The sequence below is a fragment of the Argentina anserina genome, chromosome 2 (genome assembly GCF_933775445.1).
Source record: "Argentina anserina chromosome 2, drPotAnse1.1, whole genome shotgun sequence".
Classification (NCBI taxonomy): Eukaryota; Viridiplantae; Streptophyta; class Magnoliopsida; order Rosales; family Rosaceae; genus Argentina; species Argentina anserina.
The window spans coordinates 19,128,436-19,152,620 of NC_065873.1; the positions used below are offsets into that span (position 1 = coordinate 19,128,436).

General features: G+C 37.3%; 5 protein-coding genes across 5 annotated transcripts; 2 read left to right on the top strand and 3 right to left on the bottom strand.

Moving 5' to 3' along the window:
* The first annotated feature begins 461 nt into the window (after positions 1–461).
* Positions 462–920, top strand: LOC126784116 (ethylene-responsive transcription factor ERF096-like). Its single transcript, XM_050509605.1, has one exon. It carries the CDS (start codon positions 477–479, stop codon positions 918–920), a length of 444 nt encoding a protein of 147 aa, XP_050365562.1. The 5' UTR covers positions 462–476.
* Positions 921–1,412: 492 nt separating this feature from the next.
* LOC126783133 (ethylene-responsive transcription factor ERF098-like) lies at positions 1,413–1,856 on the bottom strand. Its single transcript, XM_050508538.1, has one exon. The coding sequence runs from the start codon at positions 1,854–1,856 to the stop codon at positions 1,413–1,415; it is 444 nt and encodes a 147-aa protein (XP_050364495.1).
* A 6,768-nt stretch (positions 1,857–8,624) lies between these two features.
* LOC126784118 (ethylene-responsive transcription factor ERF098-like) lies at positions 8,625–8,909 on the bottom strand. The gene has a single exon (XM_050509607.1). The coding sequence runs from the start codon at positions 8,907–8,909 to the stop codon at positions 8,625–8,627; it is 285 nt and encodes a 94-aa protein (XP_050365564.1).
* A 441-nt stretch (positions 8,910–9,350) lies between these two features.
* On the bottom strand, positions 9,351–11,450 carry LOC126783124 (dehydrodolichyl diphosphate synthase CPT3-like). Its single transcript, XM_050508529.1, has 2 exons — positions 11,318–11,450; positions 9,351–10,588 (listed from the first exon to the last, which is right to left on the bottom strand). The coding sequence occupies exon 2, from the start codon at positions 10,545–10,547 to the stop codon at positions 9,675–9,677; it is 873 nt and encodes a 290-aa protein (XP_050364486.1). The 5' UTR covers positions 10,548–10,588; positions 11,318–11,450; the 3' UTR covers positions 9,351–9,674.
* A 2,156-nt stretch (positions 11,451–13,606) lies between these two features.
* On the top strand, positions 13,607–15,175 carry LOC126783123 (hyoscyamine 6-dioxygenase-like). The gene is made up of 4 exons (XM_050508528.1): positions 13,607–13,891; positions 14,001–14,254; positions 14,355–14,673; positions 14,747–15,175. Exons 1-4 carry the CDS (start codon positions 13,685–13,687, stop codon positions 14,993–14,995), a joined length of 1,029 nt encoding a protein of 342 aa, XP_050364485.1. The 5' UTR covers positions 13,607–13,684; the 3' UTR covers positions 14,996–15,175.
* The last annotated feature ends 9,010 nt before the right edge of the window (positions 15,176–24,185 follow it).

Here is a 24,185-nt window from a genome sequence, read left to right on the forward strand (position 1 = left end):
TCCTGCCCTTAAACAAATTGATCTTTACTATTGGCCATATATCGAAATATTTTTGTTTTATAAGTGGGGTTCTTCTCTTTAAATACCCAGTAATGTTATGTCAGCAGTGACTCAGCAACCAGCAAATCATCGAATAATAAAGGTAGATGTGAATTTGCAAGAAACAAATCTAAAATTAAGAGAAAAGTACATATGAATTAAATGGATTCCAGCACTGTAAGTATTTAAACAGATCAGTTTTTAACAGAACAAATACATAATTTGTCATTGATGACATTGGCAATGAACTTTAATAATTGTGCAGAGATGAGGTTTTCCTCCTCAAGCTGAAGTTTCCCGGTAAAGAACCAAGAACTTTTCCTGATCCATCAGAAGAGACTGAAACTTTTCCTTGGTTGTTATATACGTGTACATATACCATGCATATCACAATCCATACTTTGCCTCCAAATACAACAAACCCGGCCACTTCAACAATGGAGGAGAATAGAGTACAGAACAAGCCAAAGGTAAGAGATCAAACCCAGTATAGAGGCATCCGAAGGCGGCCTTGGGGAAAGTATGCAGCAGAGATTCGAGACCCTACAAGCAATGGGGTACGCCGTTGGTTAGGTACATATGACACAGCTGAAGAGGCAGCAAGGGCTTATGATCGAGCTGCTTTCGGCTACCGGGGTCGTTTAGCCATCCTGAACTTCCCAAATGAGAGCCAATACCACAGTTCATCATCAACAAGCACTTCTGTTACATCAGCTTCGCCACCCTTATCATCGGCCTTTTCTTCATCTGCTGATAATATTGAGAAGAACTACGGAAATGTAGAAAGTGAAGTTATAGAGTTTGAGTATTTAGACAATATGATATTGGAGGAGCTTCTTGCAACACAAGAAAGTTCAGGGAAACAAAAAATCCAATTCTGACGCTTTTTTATTTATTTTTGTAATCTTGTTTGATTTTATTCAACTATTCTGATTGGGGGGGGGGGGGGGGGTCAGCCTGTTGGCTTTGTTTCACTTACCAAGGTTGAAAATTTGATCCCGAAGAGTAATAAAAGATGTAGTCTTCACTATTGATTTTAGATTGCAGCTCGAAACATGTTCCAATCATTGAGCAACATCACTTCCAAAGTTCCAATCATTGTTTAATGTGCTGCAACTCGCAAGTACATAAATTATGATTAGAAGACAGATTGACATTAAAAAGTTGATTAATACTTAAATAGAAAGCTGGACTGGGATGGCAACTCATGACACTTCTCTTGACACTCAAATCCCATGTTACCCTGGAATAGAGAAAACAGAACCAAACAGTGCAGAAGGGAAGAACTGACTAGTAATCTAAATCTAATTGGTATTGAAAATGTCAAGGAGGGTGTGTAAGCTAGATATGGAGTTCATGAATGTTCAATCGCTCTAATTTTTGTCGTCAAAATCAAGAAGATCCTCTAAAACCTTGTCATCTAAACACTCAATCTCGAAGACTTCTCTTCGGGGTTCTGTCCTCGTAGTTGCTCTCACATTCTGCAATGTTGAAGATGATGCTGAAAATGATGTTGGGGAGGACGAAGAAGAAGATGGTGAGGAAACAGCAGAAGCGGCAGAACTATCTGGCAAACTATGCTCCCTTGGGAAGTTAAGGATTGCAAGAGCACCTCTCATTGAAAAAGCGGCACTGTCATAAGCCCTTGCTGCAGTGTTGAAAGTCCCGAGCCACAACCGAGCTGCTTCTCCATACCTCGTTGAATCTCGTATTTCTGCTGCGAACTTCCCCCATGGCCTTCTCCTCACTCCTCTGTACTTGACTTCTTTCTTTCCCTCTTGTTTTGCCTTGCTGCCTCTGCTTGAGTCTCCTTCCATGAGGCCTAATACATAAGTGAAACCATTGGTGTCTCACTCTTGGCTTTTATATACTTGTGTACAGATTCAGTTGACAAATCACACCCTTTTCAAGATAAAGATTGTTTATTGGGTACTATATGGTTTGGGGAAATCAGGTAGGTGATGGCTTTCAATTTTTGTCAATTTCCGCTTGTGATTCTTGCCAAATCTAAAAACAACAAGATGGTAGTTACATCATCTAAATTACGTAATATTATGATACCTCATGGTGTGTCACAGTAGTGAATCAAGCATTGGGAAAACGAAAACGGTGGTCTTGCAGTTTCTTAATGTTGTAATGAAGAATGAGGAAAAATATGACAGAGCTTATGCTGCACATAGTAGTTTGTGTATAATGAACTCTTGGTTTGGGGACCATCAGAAAAGAGGGTGGTGTTTGAGGTCATGCCATGACGTTCTGAATAAATCGTCATCAATTATGCTCCGTTATTAGATATACTCATAGGACTGGAACTGGGACTGGAAATTAAGAATGACTAAATTGAAGCATATAGAAATGTGTTGAATTTGTTCAAGATTTTAGTGAGGTCATTTGGCTTACGTTACTCTTGCACATCATCTGATGATGTCTTGTTTATTGGAAATTCCTAGGTTTTTGGTGACAGTGAGGTCATTTTGCTTAGGCTTCGGGTCTTGAACAGCAAGTATGTCACTATAACATTGACACAATGTATAGGAAGAATCCTTAACAGCTCTTAACAATGGAGTGTGCATCTAGCTGATTTAGGCTTGTAGCTGTACTAGTTCTGAAAGCACCATATGTTGCCATGCACATCAATCTTCTTTTCTCATTGAATTCTGTTTGTTTTAGAATTTAGTACTAGCTCTACTTTGTGATCAAGCATGTAGGGGAGTTTGTACATTTCTGGTACCTTAAGTAGAAATGTATATTGATGATTAACTTCTTACACTAAAATGTTCTATAAATAATCTAACAAGAGTACAATTAACCTATATTTATATATTTTTACCACAAATTACTCCTTAATTTGCTCCCCTTGAATCACGCTCTAATTTGCTCCATTACTCACGCTAACACTCCCTCTCAAGTTGGCGCATACACATCAACCATGTCCAACTTGCTAAGTGAGTCATAAAAGACCTTCTTAGACACTCTTTATGTGAGCATATCGGCAAGTTGTTCTTCTGTAAGAACAAAAGGAAAACTAATGATCTTCGCGTCTAGGCTCTCCTTTATAAAGTTACGATCAACCTCCACATGTTTTGTACGATCATGTTGCACATGATTATGTGAAATATCAATAGCTGCCTTGTTGTCACAGTACAACTGCATAGCACACTTAGGCTTAATACCCAAATCTTGTAGCAAATTTCTAAGCCATAACAATTCGCACACTCCCTGAGCCATACCTATGTACTCTACTTCAGCACTAGATCGAGTTACTACTTTTTGTTTCTTACTCTTCCACATAACAAGATTACACAAAACAAAGGTAAAGTACCATGATGTGGATCTATAATCTGTAATATTTCCAGCCCAGTCTGCATCTGTGAAGCCACAAACCTCAAGGATATTATTGTGATTAGAAAACATTACTCCTCTCCTTAGAGCTGACTTCAAGTACCTCAAAATCCTTACAACAGCATCCATGTGGTCCACATTGGAATTATGCATGAACTGACTCACTACACTTACTGCATATATGGTCTGGTATGTGATAAATAAATTAGGCATCCAACTAGCCTCTGATAACGAGTTTTTTCAGTAGGCACTTGATCTAGATACTCTGCTAACCGATGGTTATGCTCAATATGAGTATCAATGGGAGTGCAATCCAACATACATGTCTTTGTTAGTAGATCAAAGATGTACTTCCTTTGATACAGATAGATACCATCCCTTCCCTGAGCTACCTCAATGCCCAAGAAGTACTTAAGTGTACCTAGGTCTTTCATCTCAAACTATGTGGCTAGCTGTTTCTATAATCTATCCACCTCAACAGTATTATTCTTAGTAACTACCATATCATCAACATATATAATTAGGGCTATTACCTTCCCTTATAGATGTCTAAGAAATAATGTGTGGTCTGAATTACTCTGTCTATAACCAATTTTCTTCATGAATTGTGAGAATCTTTCAAACCAAGAACAAGGTGACTGTTTAAGACCATACAAAGACTTTCTCAATCTGCATACAAAGTTACTTGGAGAAGCAGCTACATATCCAAACGGAAGATCCATGTACACTTCCTCTGTAAGTTCTCCATGCATGAAGGAATGCATTCTTAACATCAAACTGGCTAAGTGGCCAGTTTAAGCTAGCAGTAAAAGAGAGCAATACCCGAATAGTGCTTATCTTTGCAACATGGGCAAATGTCTCATCATAATCAATGTCATATGTCTGGGTGAGCCACTTTGCTACTAGGCGTGTTTTATACCGGCTCACTGGCCCATCTGGATTATGCTTCACTGTAAACACCCAACGATATCCCACAGCCTTCTTGCCATGTGGTGGAGATACAAGCTCCCAAGTATTATTCTTTTGTAATGTTTCCATCTCTTCCTCTATTGCTTTCCTCTATTTTAGATCTCCCAATAAATCATGCACTTTGTTAGGTACTGATACAGTAGATATTTGATTCACAAATGATTCATATGACTTAGACAATCTTTTGGTAGACATAAAAAAATTTGCCACAAGATACTTAGCTTTAGCCTGAAGGGTAGGTTCATAGTTTTTTGTTAGCTGGCTCCGAGTAGACCTATTTGGCAAGACATATTATCTACTATTAGCCTCACTAGTATTAGCCCCAATAGAATGACTAACCTCAGATGAGTGATCTTCTGTACCAGGAGAGCATTGGTCAGGTGTATAAACAACCAGTACAGAGACATGAGGGGCAGTTGTGTTGTCATCTTCTGGTACCTGAATCTCTGGAGTGGCTATATCGGAATCATCCGGTGGTGCTTATGTAGCTGACATATTGGTAATCTTAACGGAACCTGTCACCATATCTATTGGCTCACTTGTCTCCCCTTTTCCATGATACAGCTCTTCAAAATATGAATTCTCCCCCTAAATAGCAGTATCAGAAGAGGTAAAATAGCTTATGTCCTGAAAGAAAGTAACATCCATAGTGACATAGTACTTCCTGATAGGTGGATGATAGCACCGGTACCATTTCTGATGTCCTACATACCCAACAAACACACATTTAACTGTCCGGGCATCCAACTTAGACCTCTAATGGTTTGGAAGATGGACAAAAGTAACACAACCGAAAACACGGGCATGAAGATTATGACAAGAGGGTAATGATACATGAGATGCAAGCACCTCATATGGAACTTTTCCCTGAAGGACACGAGATGGAAGATGATTAATGAGGTGGGCGGAAGTTATGACAGCATCACCCCAAAGGTATTTAGGCATATGGGCACTAAAAAAATACACCGAGCCATATCAAGTAAATGACGATTTTTCCTTTCAGAAACTGCATTCTGCTCAGGTGTGTAAGGACATGTTATTTGATGAACAATTCCGTGTGTGTTAAAAAACTCCTGAAAGACACGATTCACATATTCCCCCCCCCCATTATCAGAACGAATAACTCTAATTGTGACATTATATTGTGTTTGGACAGTGGTATAGAAGGTATGAAAAGCCGGAAAAACCTCATCTTTAGTTTTAAGAAGAACAATCTATGAAATACATGTTCAATCATCAATAAATGACACATAATACCGCATTCCTGACAAAATGGACTCTTTAGGAGGGTCCCCAAACATCAGAATGAATTAATTTCAAAGGAATGCGGGGTTGATTCCCGAAGCCTGGTAGTGGTCCTTGCTGATGAAGTGGAGCTGAAGTTGCTTGCGAAGGGGTGGTGTTGGAGATCTAGCATGAACAGTAAGGCTAGAAACTACAATTTGTATCTGATGAAGACTCTCATGATGAGACTCATCCTTACAGATATATGTGAAAGTCGTGATTAGGCTAGGAGGTTCGGTCTTTCTGAGCAATTCTCTTTTCGCACTGTTATGCTTTGCATCAAGACCTTTCAAGAAATGGGGAACTCGTTCAAACTCCTTCTCTTTTTGGTACCAAACAATATCCTCTTGATTCTTAATCATGCAAGGACGTTTCACATCAATCTCAGCCCAAATTTTTTTCAGTTTGATGAAATAGTGTGCCACCGGTTGCCCATCATGTTGCATCGCCAAAGCTGTGCACATTAACTCATGAACCTATATGAAATCAGAGTCATTAGTATATAAGTCTTCCAGTGTTTGTCATATTGCCTGCGCAGTGGCACATGCCTTCACCAGATCAAGTATCTCGTCATTCATAACTTTCCACAAGACTGACATTACAAGACCATCATCGCCGTCCCACTCATCACTAGGAGCCTTAGTTACTCCGGTTACATGCCTCATCTTGTCCATGCCTCGAAGATGAGTTGCTATAATTCTCTTCTATTTACAGAAATTGGTCCCATTGAGTTTGGCGCCCCTAGAGGAACCACTTTCAGAACTCTTGACAGATACTTCAAATTTCGAAACATCATTGATCTGAGAACTATCTGCTTCGTCTCCCGAACCCATTGAAAATCAAATTAAAAAATCAGGAATTATGCAGTAGAAACACACAAAAATACTGATAAGAACCTGTCGTGAGTTCACTTACACTGTCGGTGAACCTGCACTGACAACCAAGACTACAGAATTTGGGCCGAGCCTGGTCGAGTCGAGCTTGGGCCGGGTCGGGTCGGTGCGGAGAGAGCTGAAAAACAGGTCGGAGAGTGGCGATATCGTAGGGCAACATGTCGAGTCTGAGGAGTGACGGCGACGTTGTAGGGCAACAGGTCGAGTTTGAGGAGTGACGGCGACGTCGGAGGGCAGCGGTAGCGTCTGAGGAGTGACGGCGAAAGAAAAGGGCAGCGGCAACGTCGGAGGGCAACAGGTCGCACGAAGACCGTTGGAGGCCAGCGGCGACGTGGACGCGCAGGACCGGAGCCGGACATGAGAAGGCAGACGGGCACGTCTTGGCAAAGCACCTACGCCGGAGAGACAACGGCGCCGCCGACTGTGGCTGCTCGCTGCACGTCCTGCAGCAGTTCCACGCCAAAAACACAAACCCAGAAAAAACAGAGGATGAAAAAAAGTTGGTTATGATGCCAAGTAGAAATGTATATTGATGATTAACTTCTTACACTGAAATGTTCTATAAATAATCTAACAAGAGTACAGTTAACCTATATTTGTATATTTCTACCACAAATCACTCCTTAATTTGCTCCCCTTGAATCACGCCTTAATTTGCTCAACTACTCACGCTAACAACCTAAAGGTTTACTAGTGTAAATCATCACATCTATAAGCACGGTTTTGAGCCATCATTGATGTGAAACTCACTGTTATATGTTAGATGGATAGCTGGCCAAGAAAAACTCTTGGTGTGGTATGCTGATATTAGCAAATGACTCTCTGGTTTGTAATAACCTCAAAATTAAATAACAGATACGGCCAGCACCGTTAACTCCCTGTGTTTAATTGACTTGATACTAGAATCTAGAAAGGAGCAAGAACCAAAGAAGCGAAGTCCAAATCTAAGGAGGCCAGAAAAAGATTTTCAATTCGAGCATTTGGTACTTAATAGTATGCTACTAACCAAATGGTTATTAAAAGGCCAAATCATTTATCATATGCAATATGTTTATCTTCAGGGAGTGGTCCTGCATTTAAAAAAACTATTACTCTTGAATTCGTAATCGATTACGTTGTTTTGCGTAATCTCAATTACAAAATTAACTATGTGTGCTAAGCAGAAAAGACAAAAGATTGATGAGAGCTTTATATTATATGATTTATATCACATATCAAATGAACATGTCACAATGATTATCGGCAGAAATAAACATCTATGAAGATGAAATTTTTACGACACAAAAACGTCACTAAACCAATGAGGTTCAAGAAAGATTTATGATTTAACTTCTAGAGTAACTAACAGAGAAATACCTACATTGACAGATGACTTGGGCTGCAATTTTCACATCATCAACAAGCTGAAGTTTCTGATGTTAGTAAGCACCTGTAACAGTCCCAAAAATCCATGTCAGTAGGTCGCATAATCATAAAAATAATGAAGACCAACTACAATGATGAGGTAAAAAACTAAATAAGTTTGGTAATTGCATCCAATTGCAACATTTGATACTTGTTTGGAACCAATTGCGCAGCTGTTGGATCTTTGTCTGTCTCCAGCCAAGAAAATGTACCCTGCACAATCTCAGCAGTGGGAGGGTAGGCAAGAATACTTCTAATCATTAAGCTGCTGTGACCAAATGACATATTCAAGGGACTTGGGGAAATCCACAGTAGAGATTATAGAGTCAACTTAACCACGTAGTTGTCTTGATCAGTTGCTCCTATTATTCAATGTGTTATTGAACACTTTAATATGATAGCCAAGCAGTGATTTGCACTATAAGAGTTTATATTAGTACTAAAACAGAACGGTAGACTAGAATGGCAACAATTTTCCTTACACAGCACTCATATGGGAATAATGTTTATTGAAGCAAATTCACATGAATGACTCAGATGAGTCAGATCCCACATCAATGGAAGAGTAGACACTAGACACAATCAAACAGTACAGAAAGAATTGACTATTTATCTTAGTGGCACTGAATCTGTCTTACTATGCAAGAGTTAGAGTTGTTTTAACCAAATGTGCGCTAATTTCATTTTCTTGCTTTAGTTTTTAAAATCAAGAAGTTCTTCTAAAACATTGTCATCCAGATACTCGAACACAAAAACTTCATTTCCCGGTTCTATTCTCGCAACCGTGTTTTGCACTGTTGAAGGTGATGCTGTGGAGGATGAGGAAGTAGCAGCAGCGCAATCAGCATTTGCAAAACCATGCTCACTAGGGAAATTGAGAATTGCAAGAGGACCCCTCATAGAGAAAGCGGCTTTGTCATATGCCCTTGCAGCCTCTTTTGCAGTACTAAACGTCCCAAGCCATTGCAGCACAAACATCCCAAGGACATTGGATTAAACCATGCTTCCTGGAGCTTAACTAACTGAGCCAGAGGAGTAACTCGGGGAGAAGTTTAACGATTATAACCACCTTCATGAGTTGCCAAAAGCAGACATGTGAACTACACACCCCCATTTAGCATATACAGATAATTTAATATTGACCTAAGCCCCCAGAGACATTAAAAAGTCAAGACTTCAGATCTTGAAAGCTTTATAGATCTTGTATTACAGAAAGAACATTCATGGGAAGAGAGTTGTAAGGAAGTGCATATTGATATCATCACACCTACAAAAAGGTCAGCTATGCAAATCAAAATATTACAGACCAAAACATATTCTACTGTGTTAAGAAAAATATTCTACCATACAGATAATTTAATATTGAACGAAAACAAATAAATTAATAATGAGCCAAGCCCCCAAAGAAATTACAAAGTCAAGAGTTGAAATCTCAAAAGCTTTATCCGATTTTGTGTTACAGAAAGAACATTCATAACATGTCATGGGAAGAGAGTGCGTAAGGAAGTGCAAATTGATATCATCAAGGCTACAAAAAGGTCAGCTATGCAAATCAAAAATATCACAGACCAAAACCTAATCTACTGTGTTAAGCAAAATATTTTACAATACAGCAGATGTCATTTTACAATCTCAGGTAAGAACTACAGGCAAGAGCACTGAAAAAACGTTACCAGCCTGCATTTAATCTGTATTTGTAACACTGAATAGTAGTCCAGTAAAAGTAGAGATCATTCAACATCGTTATGACTGTTTCTTTTTTCTTTCCAGATATATGCGGTTACACTGAAAGTTCAAGATTGCCCAAACAAAATGCCGAAATCCAATCTCAGGCCAGAGCACGGAGGGAGAGTACAAACAACAGTATGCACTCTGCCACAGAAGAAAGTTGCTCAGGCGGGTCTCCCCAGAAGTACGAATTAAAATATCAGGGTCCGGAGCAACTGCCATATACATGTGCCGTTCGATATCTGTCAATTTTACAATGTTTTCCTTTTCATCCTTCTCATTCTCTCCATATTTATCTACACCGTACCGAGCTCCACTAGCATTCAATACACTAATTTCATCCCATTTTTGTTCACAGGACTCTTGAACGGCATGCACAATCTCATCAGTAGAAGTGTAGGCAAGACAGATTGATAGAACTCCTCTAGAATTATTCGCAGTTGCCAGCATAGCCCTCTCTGCAGCCAACCTAACAGGTTCGCTCAAGAGCTTTAGGTTCCCAATAAAGTGCACCTTAACTCCATAGCGATTAACTATGCTCTCTTCTTTAACTAACCCTTCGATTTTCTCCTGCATCAGGTCCATCAAGGATTGAACTTCTTCAGGTTGCCTTTTGAAATTATCAATACTAAAGGCATATATTGTTACATATCTTACACCCAACTCATAACAGTACTTAAGCATGGACATGAGAGCTACAAAACCAACCCTATGTCCAGTCCCTTCCATTAACTTCTGCTTTTTAGCATACCTTCTATTCCCATCCATGATGAAGGCAATGTGATGAGGTATAGGACGAGCGGAAATCACAAGAAAAAGACATCTCCTTAAGAAACTAATCATGCTCCAAAAAACCCAGGTTGCTCTATTGCCACCGGTTTTCTCCATCCTCAACCCCCGTACAACTGTGCTGCTATAATCTATATGACCTGTTGATTCATTACAAAACTTTAGTCCAGATTCGACTGAAAATATACGCCACCCCCAAAAGAAATCATAGAAGTAAAACTGTTGAAATCTCTGAAGGTAGTTTAGCCTATGGTCATATGGCCAATCAACTATAAATTGTATTCTTGACAGCACGTTCATCATTCCTACTTTTAGAATGATTCCTTTACAACAAAAATATAGATGTCCTACTGCTATAGCGGAAAAATTGATTCAAGTCGATAAAAACAAGAAGCAAAGAACTAAAACTAAATTGCGTACTGCACCACACAACTGAACCCCTCAAAATTGACCTGTCACCGTGTCACTTATCCGCAAGCCATGATTCATAAGCAATTGCATGTTTTGCAGAAACTGAACATCGGAAAATCAGATTCATAACAAATAAAGACTGAACCAAAACTTGGATGTTACAAAAAATCCAAACAATTACACTCTTAATGTTAGTGGAAAAAAAAAGACCAAACACTAAACATTATCAAAGACCATAACTTTAACTGTGTTGTGCACTCCTTTTACGAACACAGAAGAAACCCCATCATAGACCAACAAGATTGAGCTCTAACTAGTAACAACTGATTGGAGATCACAGAATTTAAACCCATCAAGACACAACCTTTTACAGGATGAATAGAGATTCATACTTTGGTTTTCGATTTACCGGAAAAGAAACAGAGGAATCTGATAGTCAGAGGAAGCGAGAAAGTTACCGGAGAATGTGAGGATGGTGCTTCGGGATTTGAATTGGAAATCGCAGTGTGGGAACTGGGATCTGGAGGAGGGACACAAATTGACTTTAGAGGCAGTGAGTGAGAAGAGAAAGAGACGAAGAGTTTGGCTCCCTTTCTGGTTGCAAATTTGGCATTACATTACATAATTACTCATTTAAACCTCTTTTCTTTTTGTAATTTTCAACTTTGGATCATCTCTGATCTCTAGGAAATACAATACAGTATAGCGACATCTAAAAATACCACCAATATTAACCCAAATGAAATTGGTGTAGTGGAAACATGTTAGGTTCTCTGTAAAAAACAAATGTTATGTTCAGTATGTAGTAAAGATACTTCTTGTAATAGGAAGTCTTTGGTTGAACCTTAGATTCTCTTCTGTTTGTCATAAAAAAAATATAAAAAAACCTTAGCTTCTCTTCTATTCACCAATGACAAAGTGTGATGTATTAGTAAAATGTGGTATATTTTAGTAACGTCTTACATGCTCGAAATACTGTTATACTGGTACTCTGACGTGTTGATAATATATCCACCGTTAGTTGTCATTAATAGTTAAAAATCAACGGTTGAGATTAATGTCAATATAATTGAATATCAAAACTCTGAGCATGTAATTCAGTCTATTTTGCATAATGATCTCATCCCTTGCTAAGCTACAACATTTGAACAATACGGTATGAAATTTGATTTTTTTCAACCTACATTGAGGGAAAACCAAATTAAGAAGTCAAATTGTGAGTTGATAACCTTTTTTTGCACACCTGATTTACTATTAACCTGCTTTTTCTAGGGATGATGACATAATTTTCCATTCAAAAATCAGATAAGGTTTTAACGAAACCACTACTTTTAAAAACAAAGTTGCTATATTGTGTTAGAAGTATTTATTTACTATATATTTAATTATCGTTTGGACTTAAGCCATGATTGCCTATTATATGGATCTACGCATGGTTTTGTGAAATGTACAATTACATATATTTGTGAATTGTCATTTTAACTCCCTATACTTAAAATACTTTTGTTAGTAAAACCTCCACATTTTCTCATTAAACATTTTCATGTTCTCTACACTTCCATTTTACTTTTGAATATAAGCATTGCTCACCGTTCAAATACATGTTATTCACTTATATTTCAATATGTTACTCCTTACATTTCTCATTCACTCACCGTACCTCTATTTTTTTACTTTTTGTATATCATCAACTATTTCGGACTCCGCAAGTTTTTTTTAATAATTCTTTCTTTATTAATTTATTCCATTTTTTTCTTACATACAGTGTTGTTAAACTTGTATTCTTTGTGAACTATAAACAAGATTTTACAAGATATTAGTTATAGAATTATTTATTTGAATTAGTAATCATTCTATGTTTTTAACAACTAATTGTAATCGATAAGATACATCAACCTGGTCAACTATTATTATAAGAGTCTAATCATGAAACTTATTTATATCACGAGATATATATTCTAATCATCCTCAAGTGTGATATTTCCGAAATTTTGAGTAAAGAAAATTTGAGAAAGTGAGAGATTGAAATTGGAAGAAGAGAGATGGAGATATATGATGTAGAGGAGATTGAGGTTAAGAATTGGGGAGGTTGGGAGGTAGGAGATGATTATTTCTTCATCAGTTCACGTTCACCTTAAAGTTAAGCCTAAAACTTTTTTTACGATCACAAAAGCCAAACCTAAAACTTGGTTGACAGGGTTTGTAAACAACTCAAGTTTAATCAAAATGATTATTGCAAAAAAAAAACAATGGACTGATTTTAAATATAATGTCTAAAGTTGTACTTTTATTTTACAAGAAGATATATATGTAATTCAATAATTGTGAAATAGTGGAGTTGTAATGAGCAATTGCGGAGGTCCCATTGGGAAAGCCAAAAGCCTACTTAAATCAGTTATTTGTATCTTAATTGCGCATAAAGATTTCAAATTTTGGAGCTTTCCCTACGTCTTTATGCTTCTAAATGTGCTAATAATGTGCTAATGCCTTATTTTTATATCATCTAGGTTCTTGTTGCCCCAATGATTTTATGTTTTTCTATTATATGTATATGGCACGGCTTGATACGACTGTTGTGGTGGTGCGTTGCTGCGGTCCATAGCAGCATCCATGATACTCTTTTCCAACTTTTTAAAACACTCTGATTGAGTAAAGGTTATAGCTTCTTACACTGACCCTTTCGTCCTTTACCACAAATTGCTCCATCATGAATCAAGATATTTTTGTTTATCCAAAGCCAAATATATTATATATGAACTGGTTTTTCTCTTCAATACCATCGTCAGGTTGCAGTTATCAGATTGAAGCGAAGGAAAGCAAAGCAAATGGAGAAGCTTGTTCCGAACTGGTACACTGCCGGTGATCCCTTGCCGGAGGCTTACATATTCCCACCTGATGCAAGGCCAGGGAATCTTACCATTTCTTACACATCTAAGGACATTCCGGTGATTGATCTAGGAGGACAAGGTCATGATCGAGCTCGTGTGTACCAGCAAATAATTGAGGCTAGCGAAGAATTCGGATTCTTTCAGGTCTATTTTTCTATTCTTGGTAGCCAAGATTTCTAGCTTTACTTGCTAGCTGCAACTTTCACTTGGTTACTCCAACAGCATCATGAACATCGATCCAATTATTGTGTAGGTAATCAACCATGGCATACCAGAAGCTTTGATGAATGACACAATGAATGTGTTCAAGGAGTTCTTTGAGTTGCCTCTAGAGGAACAGAGGGCAAGTATCCACACTGACGACCCCAACAAACTCTGCAAGCTCATACATAGCAGTGTCAATTATGATTGGGAGGAATCTCATCTTTGGCGAGATTTCGTCCGACACCCTTGTGAACCTCTAGAGAAATTCATGCCAATTTGGCCTCGGAAACCATCTAAATATCGGTAAGGGTCTGCTACTTCTCATACATGTTGTCAAATTATTGAGTAACTAGCTAGTTCTTCAATTTAATTACAGCATCTTAATCTATGTATACTATTTCAGAGAGCATGTAAGCAAATGTTTCACCGAAGTGAAGAAAGTGGCTTTAGACATTTTGGAGTTGATCGGTGAAGGACTAGGGCTAGGACCAGAGTATTTCAGTGATGAACTTAGCAAAGAGACTGACATATTTGTTAATAACTATCCACCTTGTCCAGACCCAAGTTTGACACTAGGAATAACTAAACACTCTGATCCACAGCTCATCACCATTTTGCTTCAAGGGGATGTTAGTGGCCTTCAAGTATTCAAGGATGGGGAATGGATCGGAGTGGAACCTATTTCAAATGGACTGGTGGTTAACATAGGTTATCAATTAAGGGTACGTTCTATCCTCAAATCATAAACATCAATGACTTCTTTGTAACTATAATTTTGGTCTTATTGGGATGCAGATCATTAGTAATGGGAAGCTCAAGTGTGCTGAACATCGAGTCGTGACGAATTCAAGTACTGTTCGGACGACAATTGGATTTTTCATTACACCCTCCCCTGATTGCTACATAGAACCTGCAGCAGCTCTTATTAATGAAAGCAATCCCCGACTCTACAGAGGCTTCCGATACGAAGAGTTTCGTGCCAACTATTTTCAGAAGCAGGGGAAAACTGATGTCGTGCTCGAACCCTTTAAAATTGAGTCTTAGCGCTGTTGATGATGACGGTGTCATTGCTTTATGCCTTTATGTTTTTAAGAGTCTTTTGCTTTCAATAATTGTCTAATTGCTTAATGGGGAAGCATATATAGACAGAACAACTAATTCGGAAATAATACTGTAAAACTTGTTGAATGTCGCAACTCGCAAGTTATATGTTATGTTATATAATTTTTTTTTAATTTAGAAAATACCATTCAAAGACATCTTCAACTACTCTCTCATAATTAAGGACAATCTAATCTTTTATTCAAATAAGGCCACTTTTACAAAGTGGCGGATCTATGATGTAAAATGTGGTACGGCTTGCTCGATTTTTTTTCTGCCAAGTAATTTTATTCCCTAAGATTTAGAATGTAATTCTAAATATTGTACTAAAAGGAATATGGGAGAACAAAATGAGAGAAAGAGCAAAAACTTTTAGATTTTTTTTAGAAAAACTAATGAATAACGTTAGAAAAAATAAAATAATGAGAAAAAATGGAGACAAAAGAAGAACAAATGGGTAAAAGAAGAATCAAAAATGAAAAATAAGGAGAAAAATACTTGAAAACGCATAAAAATAAATAAATAGCACAAATCCCTTCACTATGATTCGAACTGGAGAAGTGGTGGAGAAGATTAGTGCACTAAATTCAACTGAACCAATCACTACATTGTGCTTACTTGCTAAGGTAACTACCTATATATGAAAAACTTACAAGGGCTCTAGCATATGCAAGTCATACGCTAGATCTGCCCCTGCTTTTACATCAGTTTATTCATAAATTATACCAAAACTAGCCATAGCTACATTTTTATTCCATATTCATCTCTCTCTGATGATGGCATCGCCAGCTGCGCCACCTCGTCAAGGCTCAAGGCCATTTCATCAAGCTTGACGTCATAATTTGTTGTCGCTACCATCCTTGCGTCTTGAAGCCTCGGCGATCTGCGATGGAGGCCTGAAGCCTCGACGACAAATGTTGATCTCATCTGATTTGTAGCAGTCCTTGTCAAGTCAACGCCCTCCTCAAATCCACATTACCTTCATTCCTCTCTCTTTTCTTGATCCAAAGAACCAAACACTATCTCATCCCTAAGGTCCGTACCAACTCTTCTCCTTCTCTATCCGATCGATCTTCTCCAATATATATGATGATCACAACTTATCATATAGTTATACATATGATATATCATCATGTACACGCATAATCAGTTGCGCGTGGATAGAGTTTTTGTAAAATTATGATGCTATTTTGTTGAATCATGTATGGAATTAAGAAATGAATTGATGGTATGTTTTGATTTTAAAATTGTTGTAAGTTGCAGCGTTATAGATGATTAATCATTGGAAAATTTTGATTATACATGTGGAGTAGCTTTTGATAATCGGTGTAGTATCTTTTCTTTGTACTAACAGTAGCTTTTGATTACAGGTGTAGTAGCTTTTGATAATCGGTGTTGTAGCTTTTCATTGTACTAGCATTAGCTTTTGATTGCAGCTACTAGATTATAGGTGTAGTAAACAGCCTTTGATTGTATTGGCAATAGGTATTTAGGTTTCTATAAGTATCTTTCCAATTCATTGATGATATTTTTTCAACGTTGTAATAGTATCTTTTTAACATTGAAATAATATTTTTTCAGTACATCATTGTAAAATTTGCTATAGTATATTTTGTTGCTTTGACAATGTCTTTTGTTGTTATTTGTAGTACCTTTGTTCATCGTTGATACTAGATTTATTTATCGTTGATAGTGATGGTGATAATAGTTATAGTAGTTTTGGTAGGCAGTCATAGTAGTTTTTGTGTGGGTTGGTAGTATTTTTTGTGTGGCTTGGTAGTAGCTTTTGAGGTCTAATCGAAAGTTTTATCATTGAAAGGTGGCTAGTTCAATTAGGATATGAATTTGCTTTTGCTCAATTTGAATTGAGAGTAGCAATAATATTATATAGTTTTTGTAATATGATAATAGAATTGCTGGTGGTAGTATCTTTCATTGTTGGTGATAGTATCTTTTACTATTGTTGGTAGTATCTTTCACTCCTGGTGGTGGTAGTATCTTTTACTGATGTTGGTAGTATCTTTTACTCTTGGTGGTCATAGTATCTTTCATTACTGGTGGTAGTTACTTTCATAGCTGATCGTAGTATATTTTGTTAGGTGTCATCCAATCCCAGACTATTTTCAATCAATCTGTCTTCTATATACATCCATACATATCTATGTGATTTCCTCTTCTTTTTTAGGGCAAACTCAGGCTAAGGAGACCATTACATATTCACCCGCTATCACCCGATGGATAGACAAGGCTTCATGGTACATGTACCATAGTGATACATAGGATAGACCTACTATTAAATCTACTTTTGCACCATGTAAGGAAAAGAAAATCCTACACCATGACAAGCATGGTTTTGGCAACAAACAAAACAAAAACCAACAACAAACTAGAATTTGAACAAAAAGGACCTCAACCTCAAACAAAGGCAATGAGGCCAACTAACTAAAAAAACAAAATCATTCCTCCTCAAATCTGACCCAGGCCCAAAAACCTCAACCACGACCCAGATTTAGAAAACCCAAATCTGATCCAAATGCCCAACATCATCTTCCACCCCTTCAGATCTGACCCATGACCCAAGCCTATAGGCCTCAGCCCCAACCCGGATCTAAGAGGCCCAACATCATGACCAAAAGGATTTCAACAACCATTTACCTATCTAAGGGATTTCGGCCACCATGCCCTGCCTCTAACCGATCAACATTACCAAACCCAAATTAGTCCAGTGTCGACCTCCACTCGCCGCTGCAAACCACCACTGGGCAAAGATTTAACCAAAAAGAGGCTGGATTTGCCTCTAAGCCAGAGTTGTCGAACCAAGATCTCTTGACAAAGATCTCTTGTCAACTTCCCCAATCCGATTCACCCCAAATTGCAAAGCCTACAAGGTTGGACATCCAGAAACTAGCACGAATAACGAGCCCTACATCGAAGTAGCCCGCACTGCCAAACGCCAACAAAACCCAGCGCTACCGTTCTCGTCGAGCTACGACCATATGACGGAATCCTCACAAATCCTCTTCGTACCACATGATCGCTGCCGAAGGAGATCCCAGATGCATCGCCATATTCCGCCAAGCACTTTGTCCCCTTGCCTACAAGCACCGCCTCCAAGAGACAAAATCTAGGTTTTGCTAGACGAGGTCGCTCCGCTGACCCCGATACCTCATGAGAAGATATGATAGTTTTAATATTTTTAGTAAAATTCCATAATTGTGATAACATAAATGTCAATGGCATAAATTTACACAAGGGATTTTCATTTCAATGGTATCTAACCTTTCTTGGTTTAGTAAGATCAGTACCTCACCTTTGCAGAATTTCATAATGGTACTTCACGTTTTAGTTTGAACTAAAGAAATGTATATGAACTAATGATTCTGTTGAAGTTAAGAGATTTTTTTTTTGAACCTAAGTATTTCTATAGGTTGACAAACATATTCTATTTAAGAACTAGCTTTCACTATGCCAAAAATTTCGCCTAATGCCCTCTTGTCTACGACTATTTAAACTTGGTGGGATCACTTCTGACATCTAGGAAAAGTGTTGAAAACCTACATAAACAACCTAGATTACCTTAATTTCTTCCTAAAACAAAAATTTACTAACCTAAAACGACGGTGTATTAGGCTCACGATACAAATTTATTTATTTAAACATATTTACAAACTAAAAACCTAGAGCTTCAACTTTTGGGTAAACAGCTAAACCTCTTTAGTTACACATGACTAGAAATAAAATACAAACTTACTTGTAAATAGCACACCACACCAGAAGATTATAGCTGAAGGATGCTCCACACTCAAACTATACTATACAATCTTACAATGAAAACACACTCTCACAATTTTTCCTTTCTAACTTCTCGAGGAAGGTTGAAGGATTTCTTCTTCGTCTTTCGATGCCTTCTCAAGGAAGTTCTTCCTCCTTATATAGCACTAAAGACTCCAAACATTTCTTAAAACTGACAAAGAAAAATAATGGACGACAGTGTGAATCTTACTTTACTTTTTGCAAAGTGAAGTTTCTTGTCTTCATGCGCTGGCAAAAGCACAATAAAAGCAAAATAATTTTTATTTGTCTGGATGTGTCGACAACCTTTTACTTATCATGTTCAAGATATTGTAATATTCTTTATGTGCATAGTCATAATAAGCCAAAGAATCTTGACATTCATGTCCGTCCTCGGTGTTATCTTCTTCACCGTCCAAGTTTAAGTCATAGGGAAAAGAATACGGAATCACATATCATTTTCTTTCTCTATTTTCTTTAGTCATGCAGAGGTTTCTAGATTTCTATCTACCTCATTCCTCATAATCATCGAGAAAAAATCACAAGCATTTGGTGCAGGATGATTATAGCATGTGACTATGATCTTTTCTCCACCGGCTAAAAGGTTGGACTCATAATCTCTTCAAACCATATTTTGATGCACATGATGGCCATGACCTTCATCCTCTTGATAATGTTGTTGGAATTGCCATTTTTTCCTGTATTTTTTTGAACCTTTGATCAGAACTTGAATAATTCTCACATAGTGATATGGAGAGATGTAGGTTTTACGTCCATCCGTCATTTCTCATTCTAGAGGAGTAGAAATAAATTTCAATCCCAAGATGCATCAGTCTTGTCGAATGTTCTTGACTGCCTGAATTATAACTTTTGGAAAACCCTCTAATTCTTGCTTAGACTTAGTCCAGATATTGTGTACGAATCTATTTTCAATAAGCCATAATTTCTGCTTCTGAGGGTGTTCTGGCTAAACATCAACAAGATATCTCCCATAATATAGGCCAGAAACAATTGCTAAGGTGGAAGGAAGCATTTTTCCATCTCTAATTTTGTAGTGAAATTCCCACAAAACTTATTCTTTTAGGGTTGAAATAGGAACTCGAGTGCTTTTAGGACTTTCTAAATACTTCATATTCTCATTGCCTTCTTTTGGATTTTCTTTTTCTTTTTGCTTTTCCTTTGCGTGGACTCCACAACTCTTATGTCAGGACATTGAGGCATCACAACATATGTTCTTCATCTTCCTCGTATAAAGCTTGTAGAACATTATTCATGATGATTTTGTGCTTGAGCGCCAATAGTCTTTCTGTCATGAATACTGGCTCTCTAAGGATATTTAAACGATGACAATGATGATTTTTCTTTCAAGTGATTTCTGTCATTTTTCCCTTGAAATGGTTGATTATGCTTTTTGGCAAAGTAGCAGCCATCAATGGACTTGTTATGCCTTTACCGTTTGTCGTTTGAAACAGGCTAGTCGGTATTTTACCCTGAGACCGATCAGTTGAGGTTATATCATTTGGATACAACAAATACTCTTTATCAGAACTTTTAGTTGTTATTTCGGTCTTTTGATCCCATCCTCCTAGTTGAATTCTAAAATGAGTCGACAAATTTGATGCACTTGCTTCATAAGATACAATGAATTGTAGCCTAGTCCATCATGTAAAGGTCCAACAATCTTGTCTCCTTTTCTACATTTGATACAAAGACTTTGTGGTTCAGATCTCCTACTCCTAGGATTTCGTATTTCATCTTCATCTCATTCTTCTCTCCTGAATGTTGCCATTTCTCTTGTCAGAGCATCAGACAAGAAGTTCTTGTTACCTATAATCATTTCCACATCATATTCATACTAGGATAAAAATATTTGCCATCTTAGTACTCTTCCTCTATTTGCAGCATTTGTTAATTTGTAGTTTTTATTTGTTTTGACTTTTTTGTTGTCAGTTCTAATTACAAATTTGTTTCCTAAAAATATTTCAGTTCCTTTGATGCTCTTGATTAAGCTAGCACCTCTTTATCTCCAGTGGAATAGTTTAATTATGCGGCATTAAAATTTCCTAATAGGAATTTATAAATCTTTTCTTGATTTGTACCTGGAGTCATTGCTAGGACTACTCTTGCCCAATAATAATCATTTGCATCTGTTTGCAGGATGACTAAGTCTCATTCTTCTGGTAACTGTAGAGGGGGTAGACTTTGGGTTAACTTTTTGATCTTTTTAACTGTATTGCTGCCATCCTCCGTAAAACACCATTTCTTCTTAGAGCTGATTTTTGGTGAGAGTAAAGCAGCGAGACTACTAAGTTGAGGGATAAAATCCCTAACAAAGTTAACAACTTCTAAAAACCTTTGTAAAGATTTTGCATCAGGGATTTGATCTGGGAATTGGCTGATTTTCTTGACAATATGCTTCTGGAGACGAATCTCTCCATCTTTAATATGAATGCCTAAGAAGTCGATTTCTCCCTTGACCAGATGTATCTTCTTTTGTCCCAAAATGATTCCTTTCTGGATAATGAGTTTTCAAACTTGCTCCAAATACTTCAGATGCTCATTCATAGTGCTAGAGAAGACTAAGATGTCATATATATATATAAACTATGCAGAAGTCTGAATAGGGCTTGAAAATGTTGTCCATATTTATTTGAAAGATAGACGAAGCTTGTTTAAGACCAAACGACATGACTAGCCATTCGTAATGCCCTTGGGTTGTTCCGAAAGCTGTTAAAACTATGGACTCTGGATGCATTTTCACTTGCCAAAACCTTGATTTAACATCAAACTTTGAGAAGATCTTGGCTCATTTGAGCCGATTTATGAGAACCCTCACTTGGGCTATCTAATAACCGTCTTTAACAGTTTTCTTGTTAACATCTTTGTAATTAATTACCATCCTAGCTTTTCCCCTTACTTGTTCCTCATGATTTCTTACATGGCAGATGTCGTTGACATCATGCATTTTAAGCCGGAAATATACCGATCTTTGTCCCAGTATAGTTGAGGATTTTCACTGATTACAAGTTTCAACAAATTCTCTATCTCATCAATAGTTGACACTTTTTTTCTGCTCAACTCTATTAGCATACACCTTTAGGTTATGTTCTATGATATATTCTTCTTCTCCATCTGAGCTTTTTAATTCTAGTGAATCTGAATGAGATCCATTTTCAGGAAAATTGCACTCTTCTCCTTACTCAGAGTCTTTTGATTCCATATTTGAAACTATCTTACTCTGATATTTTAAATGATCCAGTAGCAAAACGGGTTCCAAAATGGGCTTGTAATCACCACTCTTATTGATTTGTAAATAATTTTCTGGTAACACTTACTGGTTCTGTAAGACGAGATTCCCAAAAGAACTTGCAATTCATCTCAAAACCAATCATTTGTGGATTTTGAATCACAGTTTGCTGGAGAAGGAAATCATTTCCGATCAACACATCAGCTCCCTGGTTTTCACATTGTCAGATAACCTTGCATATAAAGTTTCCTCCATCTAGGGAAATGTTAACATTTCGCGCCATAGTGTTCATGACGATCTCATGTTCTCCCATACCAACTCCAGTGACTGATCTTGGAGCTTTTTTCCAATATTCATCTAGGCTGGCATATCGTTTTGCAAGTGTATATCCCAAGCCTCTGTCAATGAATGCATGCTAGTGATATTTCTTGTATTTGGGAGACTTCAATCCTATGGTGATGTAGTTGCTGATTCTATTAGTTTGAACATGCTTGATTTGTTCCTCTTTGATTTGTGCAGCTTGCAATCCCATGAAATGATTAATTCTTTCAATGATTGGGTTTGTGATGAGATGATGATGACTCCTGATGAGATGATATTATGTTCCTCTGATGATATTAACAGATTCTGTTAATCTGTTAATTCTTTAGTCTGGCTTAAAGAAGTTACAAACTTCATCTTTTTCAACTCTTCTTCAAGTGTTGCCTTTCCCATTTCTTCCCTTTGTTCTATTGAATCCTATGACTCTTTATATTATTGTTCTACAAAAATATGGGCTTCTTTCTTTTCTGTTCTTCTCCTCAATTCTGCTACGAACCATTCTTGATGATAAATTTCGCCTATACTTTGATAGTACATTGTGATTAACTCATTTTCTGCACAGTTACAGAAATTGCAGGTGAATTTTCCCGGATTATGATAGAAACCACTGATAATATCAGGGGTATCTTGTTTCCGATTGAGAAACTGCAACATAAAGATAGGATGATATCTTGCATCGTTATCTTCTTCTTCTGAACTTTATGAATAGGCTTTCTCATAATCATCTTCTGATGGACACTCATGAGAATAGACTGAATCATTCTCTTCATCAGAATAGGCTATTTTGAACCCTTTCAAATTTGCATATTCAATTGCTTCTTCATACTCTTCAATTAGGGATTGTGATGATCTTTTATCTTTTTTTTATACTCATTTGCATAATGTCATTCTGCTTTGCACAACCAACATCTGCATTTCTTTCATTCTCTTGCAGTACTAGGATTAGTTTTCTTTTTCTTGAAAAATCTTTTCCTAGGAATAGATTTCCCTTTTTTACCTTCAGGTTTTCTCTTGAAACTTTTTCGGAAATTGTACTTATTTTTTGAAGAGAAATTCTTATTTCTAATTTTGTTGCTAGAGAACTTATTCATGCACTTTCTTTCTATGTGACATCCTCATTGCGTAGGAGTCTCCAATATCTTGGGACATATGTTTTCAACTCCTCTGAGTTATTTCTTCGCAATTTTAGATTTCATGTTCTGTACACATCGCTTTTCTCGGGATATCCCTGACTATTTATGTAATGTTTCCAACTGTAAAAACTGTTAAGGAATTTTCTTATAGAGTTTGTGCTACTACATCATTCCAGGGTTCTAATAGTTTCCTGTAATGGGTTCTCACCAGATCTTCATTGTCTATGTCTACCATGGTGCAATAATAATTCTGGATCTATGTAGTGTACTCTTCAAAGTATCTCATGTTGAAAATACTTAAGTTTTGAATGTTTGCTCTGGCTTTTTCCTTCGACTGCTCACTATATCCCATTATATCTTCGCAAAATTGTGCATGTATCAGACATGCGAAATATAGAGGATTGTTTGTTTGAGCCAACTTGGTTTCCCAATCAGGTCATTGGATGCTCCTCTTGAAGGATTGATACCACTTCTGGACTATTTTGGTCAAAGTTGACTCGTAATAGGCATGAGCTTCAGAGTACTCATATTTTGACAACACTAAGGCTTGAGTTAACCTCAGGCTAGCCACCCAATTGTCTATGACTTTTCTTTTATCTCTGACTTGGTCTAGGTCTAAATACACTCCTCTCTTTGATAT